Below are 19,815 nucleotides of genomic sequence, written 5' to 3' on the forward strand. Positions count from 1 at the left end.
CAAAGAAAACTTCCATCTGCTAAAAGCCTCCTTAGAAAAGAGGCTAAAAGCCTTCCTAGAAAAGAACTTTGTGACATTCTCTAAGTCAATGATTTCCCAACTCAACCATCAAGGAGCTGGTTAAAACTGTAGATATAGATACCCAGAGCTCACCCAACAAATCTAACTAGGAGATTTGTGGATCTGGTATAGGGCCAGGAACCTGCATTTTCTCAAACAATTGCAGATAATTCTGTGGCACAGATCAGGATCGCACTTTAAGAAATTTGAGCATCGGGAAAGAATCCCAAACTGCTCTCCATAGCTATTTAAAACCGTAGGGTTTTCTTTTGGCTTCCACCAGAAACTTTCCTAGCATTATATAAAAATTGGAGAAGTCATATTATACTTTACTGTTAAAAATAAACATGTTTTATTCACCTTAATAAAATGTGAACATATTTTCATGATTTACAGCTATAGGGAGGGATAAGCTCACTCTTTCAGAAATGACAGTGCACCTTAGAAAGGGAATTTTAACAGCAGAATCTCTTGATGTGCTCATAGTATTTGTTAATCAGCAAGGTCACTATAAGTCTTAGCTTTTTCTTTAAAAGCAAAGGGCAACATGCATTTCTTATGCAGAAATGTCTATATCCATCACTATTATTGTAAAAGTGTCTCTGAAATGGATACTCTAAAAAGGGCAATAACATTTTCATTCTGCAGCCTTTAAGCCAGTACATAAATATTTAGAAGATCTCTTGTTTAGATTCTCACACACATATGTGGGATAAATACTCCCCCTCTGCCTGTTAACCTGGCAATTCTAAGTTTTTCACTTTACTGTAAATGCACAGATTTTAAGAAATACAACATAAGTTATCTTCCCCTGTCTGATTTTGCATTAGTGCCTTCAGGTTAGTTCCTCACTGACTTGCCTTTTTGCAAAATAGTCAGAAACCCTTAGTGCCAGTAGAGGTTTCTATAACTCTCCATATCTTTCCTTCAGAACTCCTCTATCGCTGCTTCTCCTTCTTTGCTATACACATAACGAGGAAGCTATGTAGACCAAATATGTAAAAGAGGCAGGCATAACAGTCTTCAGTGCAGTAATAGTAAACCCCAGCTTTGAGACTGCCCATGAAACTAAGCCAGGCAGCTCAGTTTACAGGCTAGTGCTCCAAAAATCTAAAGGCAGATTATCACAGGAAATAATAACTGGACTTTTAATATTAAATGTGATTATTATTTTCTTTAAAGAATTTTTTTTATAGAGGCATGTTTTTATTTATTTATTTGTTTGTTTGTTTGTTTTTGTTTATACACGCACTGGGTACAGTCAGAAGCGCGGGAGGGTGAGAGAATTCACCAGAGCCAGAGCGGGGAGCAGAGCAGGCAGAAGGACCAAAGTACACTGCTGAGGGGAGCAGCGGGCGGCAGGAGAGGTCTGCGCGCCATGTGGGACCCTCCTCCGGTGGCCGGGGAGCAGCCGGGGATCGAACTGGCGCCGCAGAGGCCGCGGGCAGCTTCGCAACCCAGCGCTCAACCGCTGCGCCACCGGGGAGGCCCTAAATGTGATTATTGACCAAAATAGCAAGGTAGATGGGTTTCAATGAATCTTAACAGTTGAGACCTTGAAATATTTAGGGATAGAAGAAGCAAGCTAGACCCCCATTTCCATCTTTGCTCAAATAGGCTAGGGAAGAACTGTGTGTGTCATTATTACATTTGAAAAGCAACATTTCGCCCAAACAAGGAAAACAGGAAAGTCTCCTTTCAGTGTTCACCATCATGGCAGCCACCCAAATTCTTCCTGGCCCCTCCCCAGAGATCATCCAAAAGAGGAGAATCAGATAAGGGCACAGATAGAACAATAACTGAAGGAGACCAATAACCACTAAGGGAGACAGATCAAGGGAGATTTGATATCTAGGACCCTATGAAGAGTGTAAGATGGGAAACAAATTTAACAAACCTTAGCATTCTGGGAGACACAATTCAGGCCAGCTTTCCAGTGGAAGGAACACAAGGAACACGGTGTAGGGGAAAACACACTGAGCAAGTTCCAGCCCCACAGTTTCATAGCTATGTAATCCTGGCACATTGCTTAATTTCTTTGAGCTGGAGTTTCCTCATTTCTTAAAAAAAATGGCAAGAACTCTTGACCTACTTATCTCCTAGGTGGTATCATGTTTATGATAACATTCTGTAAAACCCAAATTACCAAATAAATATGTGTTGTATATTTCTCCCATCTGTTGAGGAATTTGTTTTGGGTAGAAGGGGATTTTTTGGATTGTTATATGGATGTTAGGGAGAAAAGTATGAGTATGGGAATAATTGTAATGGCCACCTCTGTGAGTAAAGATACTCTATCTTCTGATCAAATAAAAGAAATTTAACTCAGTGGGGACTTCAAAAGTCATGATTTGACCTGCTGTGCCTACCTGTATCTATAGAAGTTTGGAAGCTTATTTTCTAACAGAAAGTCTTTCATTAACTTTCAGTTCTGTGACAGAAATAATAACTTACATTGGTTGAGCACTGTACTAAGCACTTTAGATAATTTATGAATTTATGAATAATTATGCAGCAACCCTATTGGTTGTAGATATTCTTGTTATCTCCTGTTTGCCAATAAGAAAACAGAAGCATAGAGAATTTAAGTAAAGCTCAGGGTCGCAGAGCTAGTAAATAAATGGTGGAGTCTGGATGGTTCTAAACCCTCTAGTATACTTCCCATTAGGGTAAGTCACCACATTCTACAAACTGGATATGGAAGTAGAGTTAAGGGGAGACAAATAAATCTGAACCATAACTATGCCGGGTATCCCTATCTGGATCAATTTTGTTAAAATTAGATTTACTTATTTCTATGCTTTTTTGTGTTGTTCCTAACAAAAGGATCTTTTTAAAATTCCAATTTTATTTCAACAATAATGATGGACAAGAGGATTTCCCCATTGGTAGGACATACTTGAAAGAATTAATATAGCGAGGATGCAGTGACAATGGCCCTATGAACCCATAAAGAACCTATAAACCACGGAGGGGGTGGCCCACCACCTGAAGAGCCTTCCCAGACCTCTTCCTGCTCAGTGTTTTCCCTCAGTTGAGCCAATCCAAAGATTTTGCACCATAAATTCACTATAGCAATATAAATCCATATAAGAGTAAACTATAACAGATTAAAAAAATTTCTTCCATGGACAATTTAAGCTTAAGAAAGTTATAGAAAATAAATTTTAAGATTTTTAATTCCTATTTTCCATATTTATGCTTCAAGAGTTAGTTCAACAGAAAAATCATTTCTGAACTGTGGAATATTTCTCATTTATAGATATGTAGGGAATATATAAGCAATTATTAAAGAGTAATACTTTGACAAATAAGTTATTACTGACTTCAAACACTTATTGTAGCTAATTATTCCTTATATCCTACATGGATGAAATTCCCAAGACCAACAGTGGCATGGGAGATTGGCCTGGACATTTCTCTGGAGTAGGTTCTCTCTGAGTTTAGATGCCTCCAGGAGTTTGGACCAGATTTGAGGAGTTATCTCTCATAGATTTACAGCACAGGTTGTTGTACAAAAAAATACCTTTTGAATGGAAGTGAACTGCAGTTTAGTTCACTATCTAATTGGACTAGTCTAGGTTAGGAACATTCTGTACCAGATTAGGCTTGACCTATCTTTACATAGAATACATTGGGGTGGGGGTGGGGGTGAGGGTAGGGAGGCAGGGAAGGAGAAAGAAGGTATAAAGGAGATTAATGGCCCCGACTTAACCCTCAGGTACTTTATCACCACAAAGTTCATACTTGCCCTCCAGGTTCCTTAATATAATCCCCATCAACATCAACCCCCATTCCACTTACCTTCCATTCAATACATAATACAATATAGAGAGCCTCAAGACTCCCTTTTCTACTAAAACTTTTCTCCTTGTTCTATCATTAACCCTTCAGGTCATTTTCCTCCCAAAGACTCAGGTTCTAAAGGGAAAGCCCTACCCCTTTCTTAGTAACGTTTCCATTTTAAAAGGGACTTAACAGACATTAGCCTCTGTACAGTTATGCCTAATACTTAAACTGACTTTTCATGGTGGGGTTATAAGAAAGTAGCTATTTTGACCCATCTCAAATCAGAGGAGAAAAGTTATTTTCTCAGTTCTTGATTTCTCAGAAGTCTCTATCCCAGTAGGACTGGAATCTTGGTCTCGACTCATAATACAATTATCTGCTGACTTTTTGCTCAAACTGAGGCTTAAATCTGATCCAGTCTGATTTTTCCCTCACATGAAAAACAGCAACAACAAAAAAGAAAAACTGTGATGTATTTTTATTTCTTTTTTAAAAGATTTTATTTATTTTTTGTGTGAAGTACAAGGGTGCAGGCCAGAGGTGCAGGGGTGAGGGGATTCACCTGTACCAGGCAGATTGACTGAAATACACTGCTAAAGGGAGCAGTGGGTGAGACAGGAGAGGTCAACTGCACCATGTGGGTTAGCTCCCTGGCTGGGGGATTTTGAACCCAGGCCTTCATAGCGATGGCACTGAGCTACACTGCTGAGGGGAGCAGTGGGCGGCAGGAGAGGTCTGCGCACCATGTGGGACCCTCCTCCGGTGACCAGGGAGCAGCCGGGGATCGAACTGGCGCTGCAGAGGCTGCGGGCAGCTTTGCAACCCAGCGCTCAACCACTGCGCCACCGGGGAGGCCCCCTCTGATGTGTTTTTAAACTCAGTAACCACTTATGATATTTATAGTTCGTTACTAAATATTTCAAATGGCACTTTGAGCTTTTAACTATTTCTGTAAATATTAGTACTAAAAATCCCTTGACAGCACATAACTAGTGGCCACAATAACTTTAGCATTAGACATCCCTGTAAACTGGTATTTGGTATTTTATACTGTTTGACCTTTGTACAGAAAACAAAATTCAGAACCTGAGGTCCAGATCACTGAAGCCATTATATCAACATCCACCCCTTGGTAGGTCCCACCTTTGGAAAAAGCCACAAGGAGACATGTTTACCTTTCTGTAATCAAACATAGCACACAAGTGGCTGGGTTTTGTGATGTCCTTTTACTGACTAATGTTTAAATATTGTCAGTCTTAGCTGAATTATACCTTTACCTCTGCTACTGAGATGTATTATTTTTCATTTCAGTAAAATGTTTCATGTCTAAAATGAAATAGAAAATGAGAAGAAAATTTTTAATCATGGCCATGATATATGTCACATTTCTGTGAATATTCTGTATGCTTCCAAATATTATTTGCATACTTACCATTTTATAATTAACATGTTTTGAAAATGGGATCATCTTCTATCACAGACCTAAAAGATCAAAGCTCATCTTTCCAATCTTGCTAAGAAATATTTTAGTAAGATTTTTTTAAGACCTTAGAGAAGATAATCTCCTACAGCCTTTGCTAGCTTTACATCAAATAGGCAGATAACCAATCATCAATTATTTGTTCTAACTACATTATATGCAAAAAAGAAGAAGAAATCCAATTTATATCTACTGTGTAAATTCAGGACTGACTACTGACAGAGATTCATTCTTCCTATTGTCAGTTGAATTCTCTGTCAAGTCTCCAAGCAATTGAGCAGTGTATCAAAATGCCTAAGAAGTTTTATATTCACTAGTTAGGACCGTTGATCTGGCATAAAAAGCGAGAGATGATTACTACATGGTAGAAAATTACAAAAGAGATATCATTGTCAGGCCTTCAACATTAGTGGTATTGTTTCTGGCCAAAAGAGTATATTCCTATGCCTGCCTGCTTTTTCCTTTGCTTTTAGACTCCCTTGTTTTAAAATAGGTCTAACTAAGATTCAAATCCCTTGTCTTTTTCATAGAGTTTTTACTGCAATTGCATATGGAGCTATGGCCATGGGAGAAGCACTTGTTTTGGCACCTGATTATTCCAAAGCCAAATCCGGGGCTGCACATCTGTTTGCTTTATTGGAAAAGAAACCAACTATAGAAAGCTATAGTCAAGAAGGGAAAAAAACGGTAAGCATAACTATGATTTTAGATGTCCACTTAATTGTCTATATGCATACTCTAAATAGAGACTTAAATGAAGGCATTATTTGATAATTTTGCAAAAGATAATGCTGTAAGAATTATAAGCTTGTATGAAATAATTTTTATGGCTACAAATAAAGAGAAAGGGGGGTCTTATCTTAATCACATTTTCATCTCTACCAAAAAATACATTTTTATATTAAAAACATATACTCTTTTTGCCTGATACCATATTCTTGAACAAAGGCTTGATTCTTATATTTAATTTTATGTACACAGATAAAGTTTTAATCTTGAGTGAAGACTCGCATTATAATTTATTTTTTTTTTTCCTCTGATAATATATGCAAAATAAAAAATGGCCCGTTATTACAGATACCTTTTTTCATGGGAAATATGCCTGCAAACTGAAAAGGGGAAAAGTGGAACTATATTTACTAAATTTATACAAACACATATATATCCTGGTACAGACACTAAAAGACAATGAATGTTAAAAGGGAAATAATAGGGACATTCAGTAATGGGGACAACAATTGGTACTCTTAACCACATGTTAACTCTTACATTTCATTTCTTTGAGCACAAAACAAGATCATCATCAGATATTTTGTGATGTTCCTACCCTCCACCTACCAATGTTTCTTATCAATATGCTGGCCTAAGAATGTGCTGGACATGATGATTAAATCAGAATACTTAAAATGCAATTAATTGAGGGCAAACACAAAATTCAAAAGAACCTAAAATCCTATAAAGCAAATATATAAAGGAAAGTTATAGCTCATCATTTAGTGATAGTTCTGGAAAGTCTTTTTTAGCATTTCTGGTATACAGAAGTATTGGTTTGCAAATTATCAACTACTAAAGAGATTGAAGCATAGAGAGAAAAATAAATTTTTAGGTAAGTATCACTACCAAATAGTGATAAATAAAAGATGATAGGGTGCAGCCTCTGCAGCGCCGGTTTGTTCCCAGGCCACCGGCTAGGGTCCCACAAAAAATAAATAAATAAATAAATAAATAAATAAATAAATAAATAAATAAATAAAAGCTGATAATAATTCTGAATTCAAGACATAATGCATATTATCTGTAAAACATGGCCCAACTTACAAATATACATTTATACAGTTAGCTTTTACAGACTCTTCTATTCTTAATTAAGTGACAAAGGTGTACAAAGCACAAACTAAATCTTTTTTTTTTTTAATATGTATTTACTCATAGCAGCGGTCAGACCTCTAACCTGCATATCAGACTATGTCTGGGTAGTGAAGCTGAAGGAAATAAATGCTTTTTAGGAACTTGGTGAAGTCCAGTATTAATAACAGCAACATATAAAAATCTAAACAAAAGTGACAGAAACCAATGTGCAGTCAAAAACTTTAGAGTGAGGTATACAATGTTTAAAATTAAAATGGCTATGGCATTTTATGGTCAGCTAGTGTACTATAATGTATTACAACCTTCCTAAGCATCCTTCTAAATGCTGTCAACTTTCTTTCACAGAACACATGTGAAGGGAATATAGAGTTTCGAGAGATCTCTTTCTTCTATCCATGTCGCCCAAATGTTTTCATCCTTCGTGACTTATCCCTCTGTATTGAGAAAGGGAAAACAGTAGCATTTGTTGGCAGCAGTGGCTGTGGGAAAAGCACTTCTATCCAACTTCTGCAAAGATTTTATGACCCTGTACAAGGTCAAGTGGTAAGAGTGAATTTAAATACAACTTATCAGGCCTCCCCGGTGGCGCAACGGTTGAGGGCTGGACTGCAAAGCTGCCCGCAGCCTCCGCAGTGCCGGTTCGATCCCCGGCTGCTGGCAAGGGTCCCACATGGCGTGCAGACCTCTCCTGCTGCACCCGCTGCTCCCCTCAGCAGTGTACTTTGTCAGTCATCTGCCTATTCTTGAACAAAGTCCCCGCTCTGACTCTTGTGAATTCTCTCACCCTCCTATGCTGCTGACTGTACCCAGTGCTTGTATAAATAAATAAATAAATAGATAGATAGATAGATAGATAGATAGATAGATAGATAGATAAATAAATCTTTTAAAAAATAAATTAAATAAATACAACTTATCTGGTGGTTAGTGATGCTATTCTTAAACATTCTCTTGGGCTTAAGCATCCTCACTGGTTTGAATAGTTAAGAGTCCAGGAGTTTACTACTTTGGTTTTTTTTTTAATCTCTATTTCTTAACTAAGAAAACAGGCAAACCAATAACAAAAATGATGAATAGGACTCTAGGCTAAGTTCAAAGACCCAAAGATTCTCCAGCCATTATAGTACCAAAAATTTTGATCTTATAAGCCATGGACCTCTTTCAGAATACAAGTGTTGGAGGACAGATCTATGTCCACATCTTGGCTCACTCCTTATTCTATTCTGGTTTAAGACCATAATAATTTCCTTTTCCTCCCTTGCTCAGCCTTCCTGGTGTTCCCTTTGGTCACCTCATTCCCTCCAGCTGTAAAAGCCATATGCATGATTAAGACTTTTTTGACTCAGCTACATTAAACTCTGACTTCTAATCTCAAAAAAAAAAAAAAAAAAAAAAAAAAAAAAACCAACAACAACAAAAACCCTCATCCTCCTTTGAACTTCAAGTACTGTTTTTTTCTTACTGTACCATATATTCCATATATTCAGGTTTTCAATTATCCTTTCTCCCCAGCCACCACATCTTTCTCTTTCTCTCCCTCTCTCTCTTTCTCTCCCTCTCTCTCTGTCTCTGTCTCTGTCTCTCTCTCACACACACACACCCCTTCCAACCCTTTCTTCCTCCTTATAAAAAAACTATTAGTCCCTAAAAATTAAAGACTGTCATTAGTATTCATCCCCCTACAATTTATAGCCTTTCCCCACCATAGATTATCACTATTTGCAAAAGGAAATAACCCAAAATGGCTCCCTTGAACTAGGTAACACTAATCCATTTGTCTATAACATAGCACACTCCCTCCTTTAAACTCTCCAATGGTTTCCCAAGGCAGTTTGAATAAGTCAGAGTCCATACCGTCAAAGTCCTTCATAATTTAGCCTCTGCCTCCCTTTCCAAGTTCCTTTCCTGTCACTCCTCTCCTAGTTGTGCACAATGTCAGCCTTACTGGCTTCTTTAATTCTTTTAACATACTTACAGGCCTTTGTTTTTGCTATTCCCAGCTTAGAATATCCTTACTCTAACTTCTTCGCTGGCTCCTTGTCATCATTCATGTCACATACTAGGTGCCACTTGCTGAGGCAGGATTTCTTAGATTACTTTAGAGAAAACAATGCACCCCACCCCTTTCCCACACCCTCAACCACTCTCTGTACCATTACCCCGTTTTCATGGCACTCTCTTTTTCTGAGTTTATTACTTGTTAGTGTGTTTATTTCCTCGCCCTCTCTGCTAGGATAAAATCTGCAGTAAGGAACAAGTTTTGTCTTATTTACCACTATTTCCCTGGTACCTGAAGGGTCCCCATCATGTTGTAGGTATGTTCATCAAATGTCAGCTGGCTGTTGTTATATGGCCATGTGAATAAGTATGGTTATGTGCAAGATGACATGTTTCTACATCTGAGCTTTTGTATAAATCTACAACAACTCTAACACTGGGCTATAAAAAAGAGGAGTCCTGTTTTACAGTACAGGTTGGTTGTTTTCCACCTGATTGCAGTACAGAATATTCTAGACTCTGGGGAGGTTTCTAGAATATGTGGCCATTCGTAGAAATGTCAGGTTAAGTTTGAGTTCATATTTTAGTCAGTTTCATGCTGTCTACTTCTATACAATGTAATTTATGAGCCTTCCTTGGGTAACATTATACTACAAAATAGCTTAAATTCCTTACCTTCTTGTTATGATTTGTATATGTTTAAATACAGTGAACCATAACATGACACAGTTGTTAGATCTTCACATATCATTCTCCATTTGGCAGCTGTTCGATGGTGTGGATGCAAAAGAATTGAACATACAGTGGCTCCGTTCCCAAATAGCAATCGTTTCTCAAGAGCCTGTACTTTTCAACTGTAGCATTGCTGAGAACATTGCCTATGGTGATAACAGACGTGTTGTGCCATTAGATGAGATCAAAGAAGTAGCAAACGCAGCAAATATCCATTCTTTCATTGAGAGTCTCCCTGAGGTAAGAAAAAATATTGACTACAAAGTTGACAAGTAGTTTACTGGGCCTAAGAGTTTCTTTTATGTGCCCCTTGGATTATACAATTATTTGTTGCCTATAACTAATATAAAGTTAGATTTAAAAAGCAACGTTTGAGTTTTGTTTTGTTTTGTTTTTTTAATCTATCCATACAAGAACTGGGGTACAAGCCAGAGGCGAGAGAGGGTGAGAGAATTCACCAGAGACAGAGCAGGTTGCAGAACAGGCAGAAGGACTGAAATACACTGCTGAGGGGGGCAGCGGGCGAGACAGGAGAGGTCTGCCGGGCCATGTGGAATTGAACTGGCCAGGAATTGAACCGGCACTGCAGAGGCTACAGACAGCTTCACAGCGCTGCGCTTAACCTGCTGTACCACTGGGGAGGCCCCATTTGAGATTTTTGTGTAACTAATTTTCCCAAGACCAAAATACATTAACATTCAATGAATTAACTTTAATATTTGAATTCCTCCCTATCTATAGTTCTATACTCTACTCCTATCTATACCACCATTGCCCCTCTCTGGACCACTCTAGGGTGCTTTCTGCTTCCAGTCTTACCCCGTTATAATTCTCCTTTTTCACATCAACCAGAGAAATCATTTAAAAATACAGATTAGATCATATTCCTTTCTGTTTAAGACTTCCTAATGGCATCCCTTTTTACTTACAATAAAGTCTAGACTCCTTATATGATTGAAAAGGCCTATGATCTGGTCCCCCCTGCCTCAGTAGCTCCATCATTACCATATGTTTATTCTGATCCAGCTGAGCTGGCCTCTTTTCTGTCACATAAGCCTGTCAATTTCTTCCTTAATAAGACATTTACACTTAGTGTTTCTTCCTCTGACTCTTGCAGAGACAACGCCTCAACTTTGAACCTCTTTCAAATGCAGAGACCTTCCCTGGCCATCTTATTTTTAAAAGTCCCCACAATTCCTATCACCTACCCCACATCACATCACAGTCTTCAGGGTGCTTATCACAGTCTGAAATTATCCTGAGTGCTTACTGACTTATTTAATGTTTCCCCTCCCTAAGATAAGAAATGCCTGTCATTTTTATCACCTTGATCTCTGTATTGGCTGTGACAGTTGATGCAAAATCTCAAAAAAGCCCCAAATCTTGACTTACTGTAGAGATGAATTTAGCACAGCAAAGAAACAGCTAACGGTAAAGTGCATAAGTATTTGAGTATTCACATCTGCATACACACATAAAGAAAGAAAATCACAATATAAAATTTTGTTTCTAATTAAAATAGGTATCTCTATTTTAATTTAGTTTTAACCTTTTTTTTTTAAGATTTATTTATTTATACAAGAACTGGGGTACAGGCCAGATGTGCAGGAGGGTGAGAGGAGTCACCAGAGACAGAGCGGGGAGCAGAACAGGCAGAGTGATGAAATACACCGCTGAGGGGAGCAGCAGGTGAGACAGGAGAGGTCTGCTTCACCATGTGGGATTCTCCCCAGCCAGCCGGGATCGAACCCACGCTGCAGAGGCTGTGGACAGCTTCACAGTGCTGCGCTCAACCGCTTGTGCCACCAGGGAGGCCCTTAACCTATATTTAATTAGAAACAAAATTTTATATTGTGATTTTCTAGCTCACTTTATAGTCAAATACCAACATTTAATAGCCATTTTACCAAACAACTAATCTAGTGCCTTGCTCTTTAAGAGAAGATAATGGCCACCATTCTCTTTTATTCTATTAGATCTTCCCTCACTAAGTAGTATCCACACTAAATGGTACCTAGAACTAGAAATAGGCTACTAGTACAACTTCTCTTACTACAGCAAAGTTCTGTAGTACTAACTATAAAGGAAGGATTGACACTTTTAATGAATATTGTGACTCTGTATCTTTCTTTTTTTTTTTTTTTTTTTTTTTTTTTTAAGTAAGATTTTTCTTTTTTTTTTTTCCTTTTATAAAGATTTATTTATTTATTTATTTATACAAGCACTGGGTACAGTCAGAAGCACAGGAGGGTGAGAGAATTCACCAGAGCGAGAGCGGGGAGCAGAGCAGGCAGAAGGACCGAAGCACACTGCTGAGGGGAGCAGCGGGTGGCAGGAGAGGTCTGCGCACCATGTGGGACCCTCCTCCGGTGGCCGGGGAGCAGCCGGGGATCGAACAGGTGCCGCAGAGGCTGCGGTCAGCTTCGCAACCCAGCGCTCAACCGCTGTGCCACCGGGGAGGCCCGACTCTGTATCTTTCAATGGTAATTTCTTTCTTTTTTTTCAAAGATTTATTTATTTATGCATACAAGAGCTGGGGTACAGGCCAGAGGCATGGGGGGTGAGAGGCTTCACCAGAGACAGAGTGGGGAACAGAACAGGCAGATTGACTGCTGCACCATGTGGGTTGCTCCCTGGCCGGCCATGGAATCGAAATCACGCTGCAGAGGCTGTGGACAGCTTCATAGGTTGTATCTTAACCCCTTGTGCCACCAGGGAGACCCAATGGTAATTCCTTTCAATGAAAGCACTCACTACATTGTTAATTCATGGTCACATTGTCAACCACATGATCCTGATCATTTTTTTCCTTAATTCATATGTGGTAAAATTCTACTTTTACAGTCTCTGTTAAATCCTTTTCCTTGTTTTATTTCATTTTATAATTAGTAATATAATAATGCTAGTTGACATAATTACAAAATGTTTATTTGTGCCATTTGACTTTTTTTTTTTTTTTTAATAGAGGCATGTTTTTATTTATTTATTTGTTTGTTTGTTTGTTTTGTTTATACATGCACTGGGTACAGTCAGAAGCGCGGGAGGGTGAGAGAATTCACCAGAGCCAGAGTGGGGAGCAGAGCAGGCAGAAGGACCGAAGTACACTGCTGAGGGGAGCAGCGGGCGGCAGGAGAGGTCTGCGCACCATGTGGGACCCTCCTCTGGTGGCCGGGGAGCAGCCGGGGATCGAACCGGCGCCGCAGAGGCCGCGGGCAGCTTCGCAACCGAGCGCTCAACCGCTGCGCCACCGGGGAGGCCCCCCATTTGACTTTTTTTAATTCATTTACTTATTTTTAATTGAGGTAATATTTGGACACCACCATCAGATAGTCCATCACCTGATCCTTACCTCATTTTATTATCTTTTATTCTTACTGCACAATTTCTCAAATTTATGCATAACTGCACACTACTAAGATTCATTGTGCTAATTATTCACAATAAACTTTGAGAAAGAATATGCTATTTCATAAAAGGCATAAATTGAGAAATTGAGAAGAAGCCAAATATGAACAGACTAAATGTGAAGATGCTGATATACCAGGCTAAGAATTTTAGACTCTATCTTCTTGAAATTAGGAAACTGCTGATATTTTTCAGTAAAGAAATTATACTATCAAGTTTTTATATTTAAACCAAAACTAACTGCTGAAGCTCAGCCTTTTTGTTTGCTCATCCAAGAGTTTCTGTGCCCTCCATGTCAGTGGCAAAGACTGGCATTAAGGTGGCAAGTCCTGGTGCTTACAGCAGTTTAGATGAGAGAAAAAATACAATCCATGTCTTAAATGCCTTCCTTTCCCACTTCCCAACACTCAAATTTTGTATGTTAGCTAAAATGTGAGGTTATATGTAGTCTTTATTAATCCTTCTTAGAATGAATAATCAGTATTTCTGCATAAATAGTCATGTCTGTTTATCAGCTGCTGCCCTTTCTGGGAATGTTAAATAATATATATTCTGTATTAAATACATATATAATATATGTAAAAACATATATAATATATAAAAACACATATATATGTATACATATATATAAATATGTTATATATTAAATACACATATAATATATATAATATATAGTACATTTTCTTCTAAAGGATAGATGGATGGATAGTTTAGATAAATAGGTTTTTTTTTTAAGATTTATTTATGCATACAAGAACTGGGATACAGGCCAGAGGTGCGTGGGATAAGAGGATTCACCAGAGTGGGGAATGGAACAGGCAGACTTACTGAACTACACTGCTAAGGGGAGCAGCAGGCCAGACAGGAGAGGTCTGCTGCGCCATGTGGGTTGCTCCCTGGCCAGGGATCCGATAGCTTCACAGTGCTGTGCTTAACCCCTTGTGTAACCAGGGAGGCCAATAGTAGGTTTCTTAAACTCAAGGAACTGTAAGAGTTTCAAGTAAGGGACTGTGGACCTGTCTGAAAGCTCAAACCAGGAGTACAAATACCAAAGAATCAATTTGGTATGTGCTAAAGTTATATCATCTGTATATGCCATGGAGATGACCAGCAGCATTTGAAAATATGAGTGTGTGACATGGAAAAAATGTTGATATACAGCGCCTTTGTCTAGAGAAACACACCAGCTGTAATGTAGTCCCTACAATATCTACAGTGGCAGCTCTCAGTCAAGTGTTTTCATGGCTCCTTGAGTAGGACATTGCACACTAGAATTAACCTTCTAACTCCTTGCTAGGGACCACAGGGATTCTCCAGAATGAAATTCATTTAGGATTAGACTCTTTCTAGTGTGCCCTCCAGGACTGAGTTGGCTTTTTGCCCCAGTTACATATCAAGAAACCATTGGCCCTTGAGCATTGCATTAAAGAGGTATTTTCAGGGTGTTCACCATCCCCATGTTTGCCAGAAAATTGATTTAGGGGCCTCCCCAGTGGCACAACGGGTTGAGCGCAGTGCTGTGAAGCTGTCCACAGCCTCGGCAGTATGGGTTTGATTCCCTGCTGACCAGGGAGATTCCCACGTGGCGTGGCATACCTCTCCTGTCTCACCCGCTGCTCCCCTCAGCAGTGCTTTCGGTCTGTCTGCCTGTTCTGTTCCCCACTCTGTCTCTGGTGAATCCTCTCACCCTCCCATGCCTCCAACTGTACCCCAGTTCTTGCATAAATAAATAAATCTTAAAAAAAAAGAAAATTGATTTAGACATTCAGTTTAAACTGAGAAGAATGGAATTCTATGGCTCTTCATTAAAAGATAAACTCATGCAATTTGCAGCAACATGGATGGAGCTGGAAGGGATCATGCTCAGCGAAATAAGCCAGAAAGAAAAAGAAAACTACCAGATGGTCTCACTCATAGCAGGACTTTAGAAAACCTAAATAAGGGACAAGGAAAAAGACTAATTATAATAAAGTAAAAATCAAAATCAACAAGCAACTATAAACCAGAGACACACTACACACTATGAGGGTGGGGGGAAGGAGCAGGATCAAAACAAGGATGGGTGGGAATTGTATGGGGACGATAACCAAGATGAAAATGCATACATGATGTAAAAAAGGTATAAAATTTAAAAAATAATAAATAAATAAATAAATAAATAAATAAATAAATAAATAAATAAAGGCCTTCCCAGTGGTGGAAGGGGTTAAGACACAACCTATGAAGCTGTCCGCAGCCACTGCAGCAGGAGTTCGATCTCCCAAGTTCAATCTTCTGGCCAGCCAGGGAACAAACCACATGGTGCAGCAGACCTCTCCTGGCTCACCCATTACTCCCCTCAGCAGTGTACTTCAGTCAACCCGCCTGTTCTGTTCCCACTCTGTCTCTGGTGAACCTCTCGCCCCCCACACCTCCGGCCTGTACCCCAGTTCTTGTATGCATAAATAAATAAATCTTAAAATAAATAAATAAATAAAATAAAACTTTCAGGGGCCTCCCTGGTGGCACAGGAGTTAAAGATACAGTGATATCAAGCTATAGCCAGCCACTGTAGCATGAGTTGGTTGATCCCCAGCCAGGGAGCTGACCCACATGGTGCCACAGACCTCTCCTGTCTTGCTCGCTGCTCCCCTCAGCAGTGTATTTCAGTAGTTCGGCCTGTTCTACTCCTCATTCTGTCTCTGGTGAATCCTCTCACCCCCTTACCTCTGGCCTATACCCTAGTTCTTACATGCATAAATAAATAAATCTTAAAAAAATAAAACTTTGTTTATCTAAAAATGTTTTTAGATCATGATCGAAACAATGCCTATGTCTACATTTATAATCTGTTCTACTTAACAACAGTCAAAACTTGAATATAATTTTATCCAATTCATTTTTTAAACTTCTTTCTTCAATCCTGAGAAGGCCAAGAAATGCAAAGTGATTTCTAAGTTAATGTTATATCTTCTTCAGCAAGAATAATCCATATACAATTAAAGCTAAACTGGCAGGAGAACTACAAGCCTATTTTCATTCCTTTCTTATACCTCCCTGTCCCCACCAATTTTTAGCTTAAGAATGGATTCTCTAATTTGGATGGGAACTTTGTGGAAAATTTTTTTAAAGATTTATTTATTTATACATACAAAAGCTGGGGTACAGGCCAGAGGTGTGGGGGGGTGAGAGAATTCACCAGAGAGAATTCACCAGAGAATTCACCAGATAGAGTGGGGAACAGAACAGACAGACTGAAGTACATTGCTGAGGCGAGCAGAGGGTGAGTCAGGAGAGGTCTGCTGAGACAACTGCTTAGACTTGCTCCCAGTAGAGCTGACCCATGTACACATTCTTTTCTGGGTATCAGTGGTATGTATTTGTTAAGAGAATTGGAAAGAGCTGCTAGAAAGCAATGTGAAACTTTGGAAAGAAAACAGTCAGTGGAACAATCTAGAAAGCAAACAGGAATCCGCTTTGACTAACTGAACAGACAATTGTGATAGCAGACTATGAAGGTTTCAGGATATGTGAAATTTCCTTTATCCTTCATTGGAGGCAAACACTTGAGAATGGGTCACTAGTAGGCAGGAGACCTGTAGAAACTTTATGACATGCTAAATGTCACCATTATATCCTGGAAAGAGAAATAAACTGCCTCACAATGCCGGCCAAACATTATCAGGAAAGCTACCTGTACCTCTGAGGAAAGTATACTGGTGTTTGGAGCAATGTGTCCTTAGAGGTTTATTGAGAGACAAAGCGTAGGAACCCAGTGATTTCCTTGTGGTTAGATACTTTAAATCATCTTGATCTATAAATAAAAAGTAATATAGGGCCTCCCTGGTGGCACAGCGGGTTGAGCACAGCACTGTGAAGCTGTCTGCAGCCTCTGCAGGATGGGACGCAGCAGGCCAGGGAGCTACCCACATGGTGCAGCAGACCTGTCTCCTGTCTCGCCCAATGCTCCCATCAGCAGTGTATTTTAGTCCGTCTGCCTGTTCTGTTCCCCGCTCTCTCTCTGGTGAATCCTCTCACCCCCGGCAACTCTGGCCTGTACCCCAGCTCTTGTATGCATAAATAAATAAATCTTTTAAAAAAGTAATGTAACTTCACAGAAAAAATTCTGTTTACTGGGAACTTGCATTTTGCCAGGGTTTTTTTGTTGTTGCTATACTTTAATTCAACAGTTCCTTTGTAGAAGCAAAATGATAGAGATCTGCAATTTGTGATCCCATTAAATACATACATGTGATGGTTGTGTTTACTTCTGGTTTAGTCTGTTTTTGCACAAAAGCCCAAGGATAGATTTCAGTGTTTGTTGGGACACAAATATTCAAAAGTAGCAAAATTTGAAATATTTAGATGGCTCTCACCTACAGTTGCCATGCTAATTTAAATAACCTAGCCTTGCTTTCTTAATTTCATGTTCCTGTAATAGAAATATAATACACAAGTTGGACTGAAAGGAACACAACTTTCTGGCGGCCAGAAACAAAGACTAGCTATTGCAAGGGCTCTTCTCCGAAAACCAAAAATTTTATTGTTGGATGAGGCCACTTCAGCCCTTGACAATGAGAGTGAAAAGGTAATATACTCTTCTCTTCTCTTATCTCAGAATAGAATATCAAATATGAGAGTGGCGAGTCATAGAAGAAATCAAGGTCAGCTTAGGGAGAGAAAGGCCTGTAGGGAATTGTAACCATAGGATTACCAGTTCTAATGAAAGTTTGGTTAGAGTTTGGATAGAGGGTATCTTATGCTCAGGAAAGGTTTTCTCTCTTGGACTGGCATTACTGTCAAAGGGATTGAATACTTAAATGTTTCCTCACTCAAGGAAAAAAAGTCCAAGAAAAATAACTTTGCTATGTTGTTATTATTCCAGTGTTGCCAAACAAAGTAATAAGGCAATCTGCTTATGTAAAGGAGTCATCCGCACTACAGTGTCAGAGTCTCCTAGTCACTCCACCTTCTGCAGACTATGAGTCAGCTCATTTTGAGAAGGAAGCAGACATCTGACAACAAACCTATATGACAAGCTCCTTTAGACGTTTAATTTTGTAGTTACATCCCAATCCCCTAATTGTTTCTTGCATGTAGTAGGCACTTACTTGTTAAAGAACATTTGTTAGAGGAGTGATAATCATTGATGCTCAAATGTTGATAATATGCTGGTATCTCAAGTCTCACCAAAACTTGATGATTTAGCTTACTGTATTAGCATGTTCATTTTACAGATTAGCACACTAAGATTTAGAAAAGCTAATTAACTTCCCTAAACTCTAATAGAGGTGTTTCATCTACAAGCCCCTGAGGTTAATCTCACAGGATTACTATTAATACATGATTATCATTCTTGATTTCCAAGAAGAGACCGTGTGTTATGAAAGGAAAAAAGAAATGACTTTTAGAATCAGACACATCTGGGCTATAATCGTGGATTCATCCGTTACTAGCAGCATGACCTTGGTCAAAGTCACCTGAGTTTTTGAATCTTGATTCACGCATCAGAAAAATGATTATAGGATTATTGCAAAGATTTTAATGAGAAAGTCATCACTGAGAAAGTCACCCTCCACTCTCATTTTCTGTATACAGCATTGTAACCTCAGGGTTAGTTAGCATAGACACTGTTTTAACCAGGACAGTATTACAGCAAAATTTTACCAAAAAAGAAAAAGAAAACTGTGAGAAGAAATGGAGTAAGTAAATCAGACAATTCTAAATATAGAAATAGTACCTATTTACAAAGTAGAACAGTTTCCTTGGGGATAAGCAGCTAAAGAATGTTATTTGAATACCATTATTGATTTTGACATCAGCAAATTTATTAGCACCTAACCTGAGCTAGCAATTACAGGTCCTTCTTTCTTCCAGGTGGTTCAGCAAGCCCTTAATAAGGCCAGTAAAGGGAGGACGTGCCTAGTGGTCGCGCACAGACTCTCCACAATACAGAATGCAGATTTGATAGTGGTTCTGCACAATGGAAAAATAAAGGAACAGGGAACTCATCAAGAGCTCCTAAGAAATCGAGACATATATTTTAAATTAGTAAATGCACAGTCAGTGCAATGATGCCGTTAGAGTTAGCTAATCTTTGTGTAATGCAAAGAAAGAGTACTTAAAAATTTGGCTTGCTCTGATGTCTTTTTATTGCATGTATCAATATCTAGAATGATGCTACTCTAGTGCAGACATGTTCTGTTTACATACTGTCTTCTCTTCAGATTTTAAAAAGGAAACAAAGTTGCTACATGCATGTGAGCGAAAAGTAGCCCTCACTTCATAAAAATATCCTAAGCACATTTGCATGTTGTCCTAAAGCACAAACTACTTATATAGCATCTTTCTGTAAAACAAACCTATTTTCTCATCAACTTCTGCTATAAAATTGGGAATATGAGCCTTGCCTCCTTAGCACAGTCGGCAGCACATCAATCTCATAAAATTGAGAATATGTTGGGGGGCTGGCAGGGAATATCCAGATAACTAAATTGAAAGAT

General features: G+C 38.9%; 1 protein-coding gene across 1 annotated transcript in view; it reads left to right on the forward strand.

The window, feature by feature from the left end:
- The window catches only part of ABCB5 (ATP binding cassette subfamily B member 5), a 99,295-nt gene extending 79,908 nt beyond the window's left edge, over positions 1–19,387 (forward strand). The window contains exons 23-27 of the mRNA XM_054691917.1: positions 5,860–6,016; positions 7,544–7,741; positions 9,962–10,168; positions 17,754–17,900; positions 19,190–19,387. Of these exons, the coding sequence (XP_054547892.1) occupies positions 5,860–6,016; positions 7,544–7,741; positions 9,962–10,168; positions 17,754–17,900; positions 19,190–19,387 (907 nt within the window). The remainder of the gene's footprint in view (positions 1–5,859; positions 6,017–7,543; positions 7,742–9,961; positions 10,169–17,753; positions 17,901–19,189) is intronic.
- Positions 19,388–19,815: the final 428 nt, after the last annotated feature.

The sequence above is a fragment of the Talpa occidentalis genome, unplaced genomic scaffold (genome assembly GCF_014898055.3).
Source record: "Talpa occidentalis isolate TD23 unplaced genomic scaffold, MPIMG_talOcc4v2.1, whole genome shotgun sequence".
NCBI lineage: Eukaryota > Metazoa > Chordata > Mammalia > Eulipotyphla > Talpidae > Talpa > Talpa occidentalis.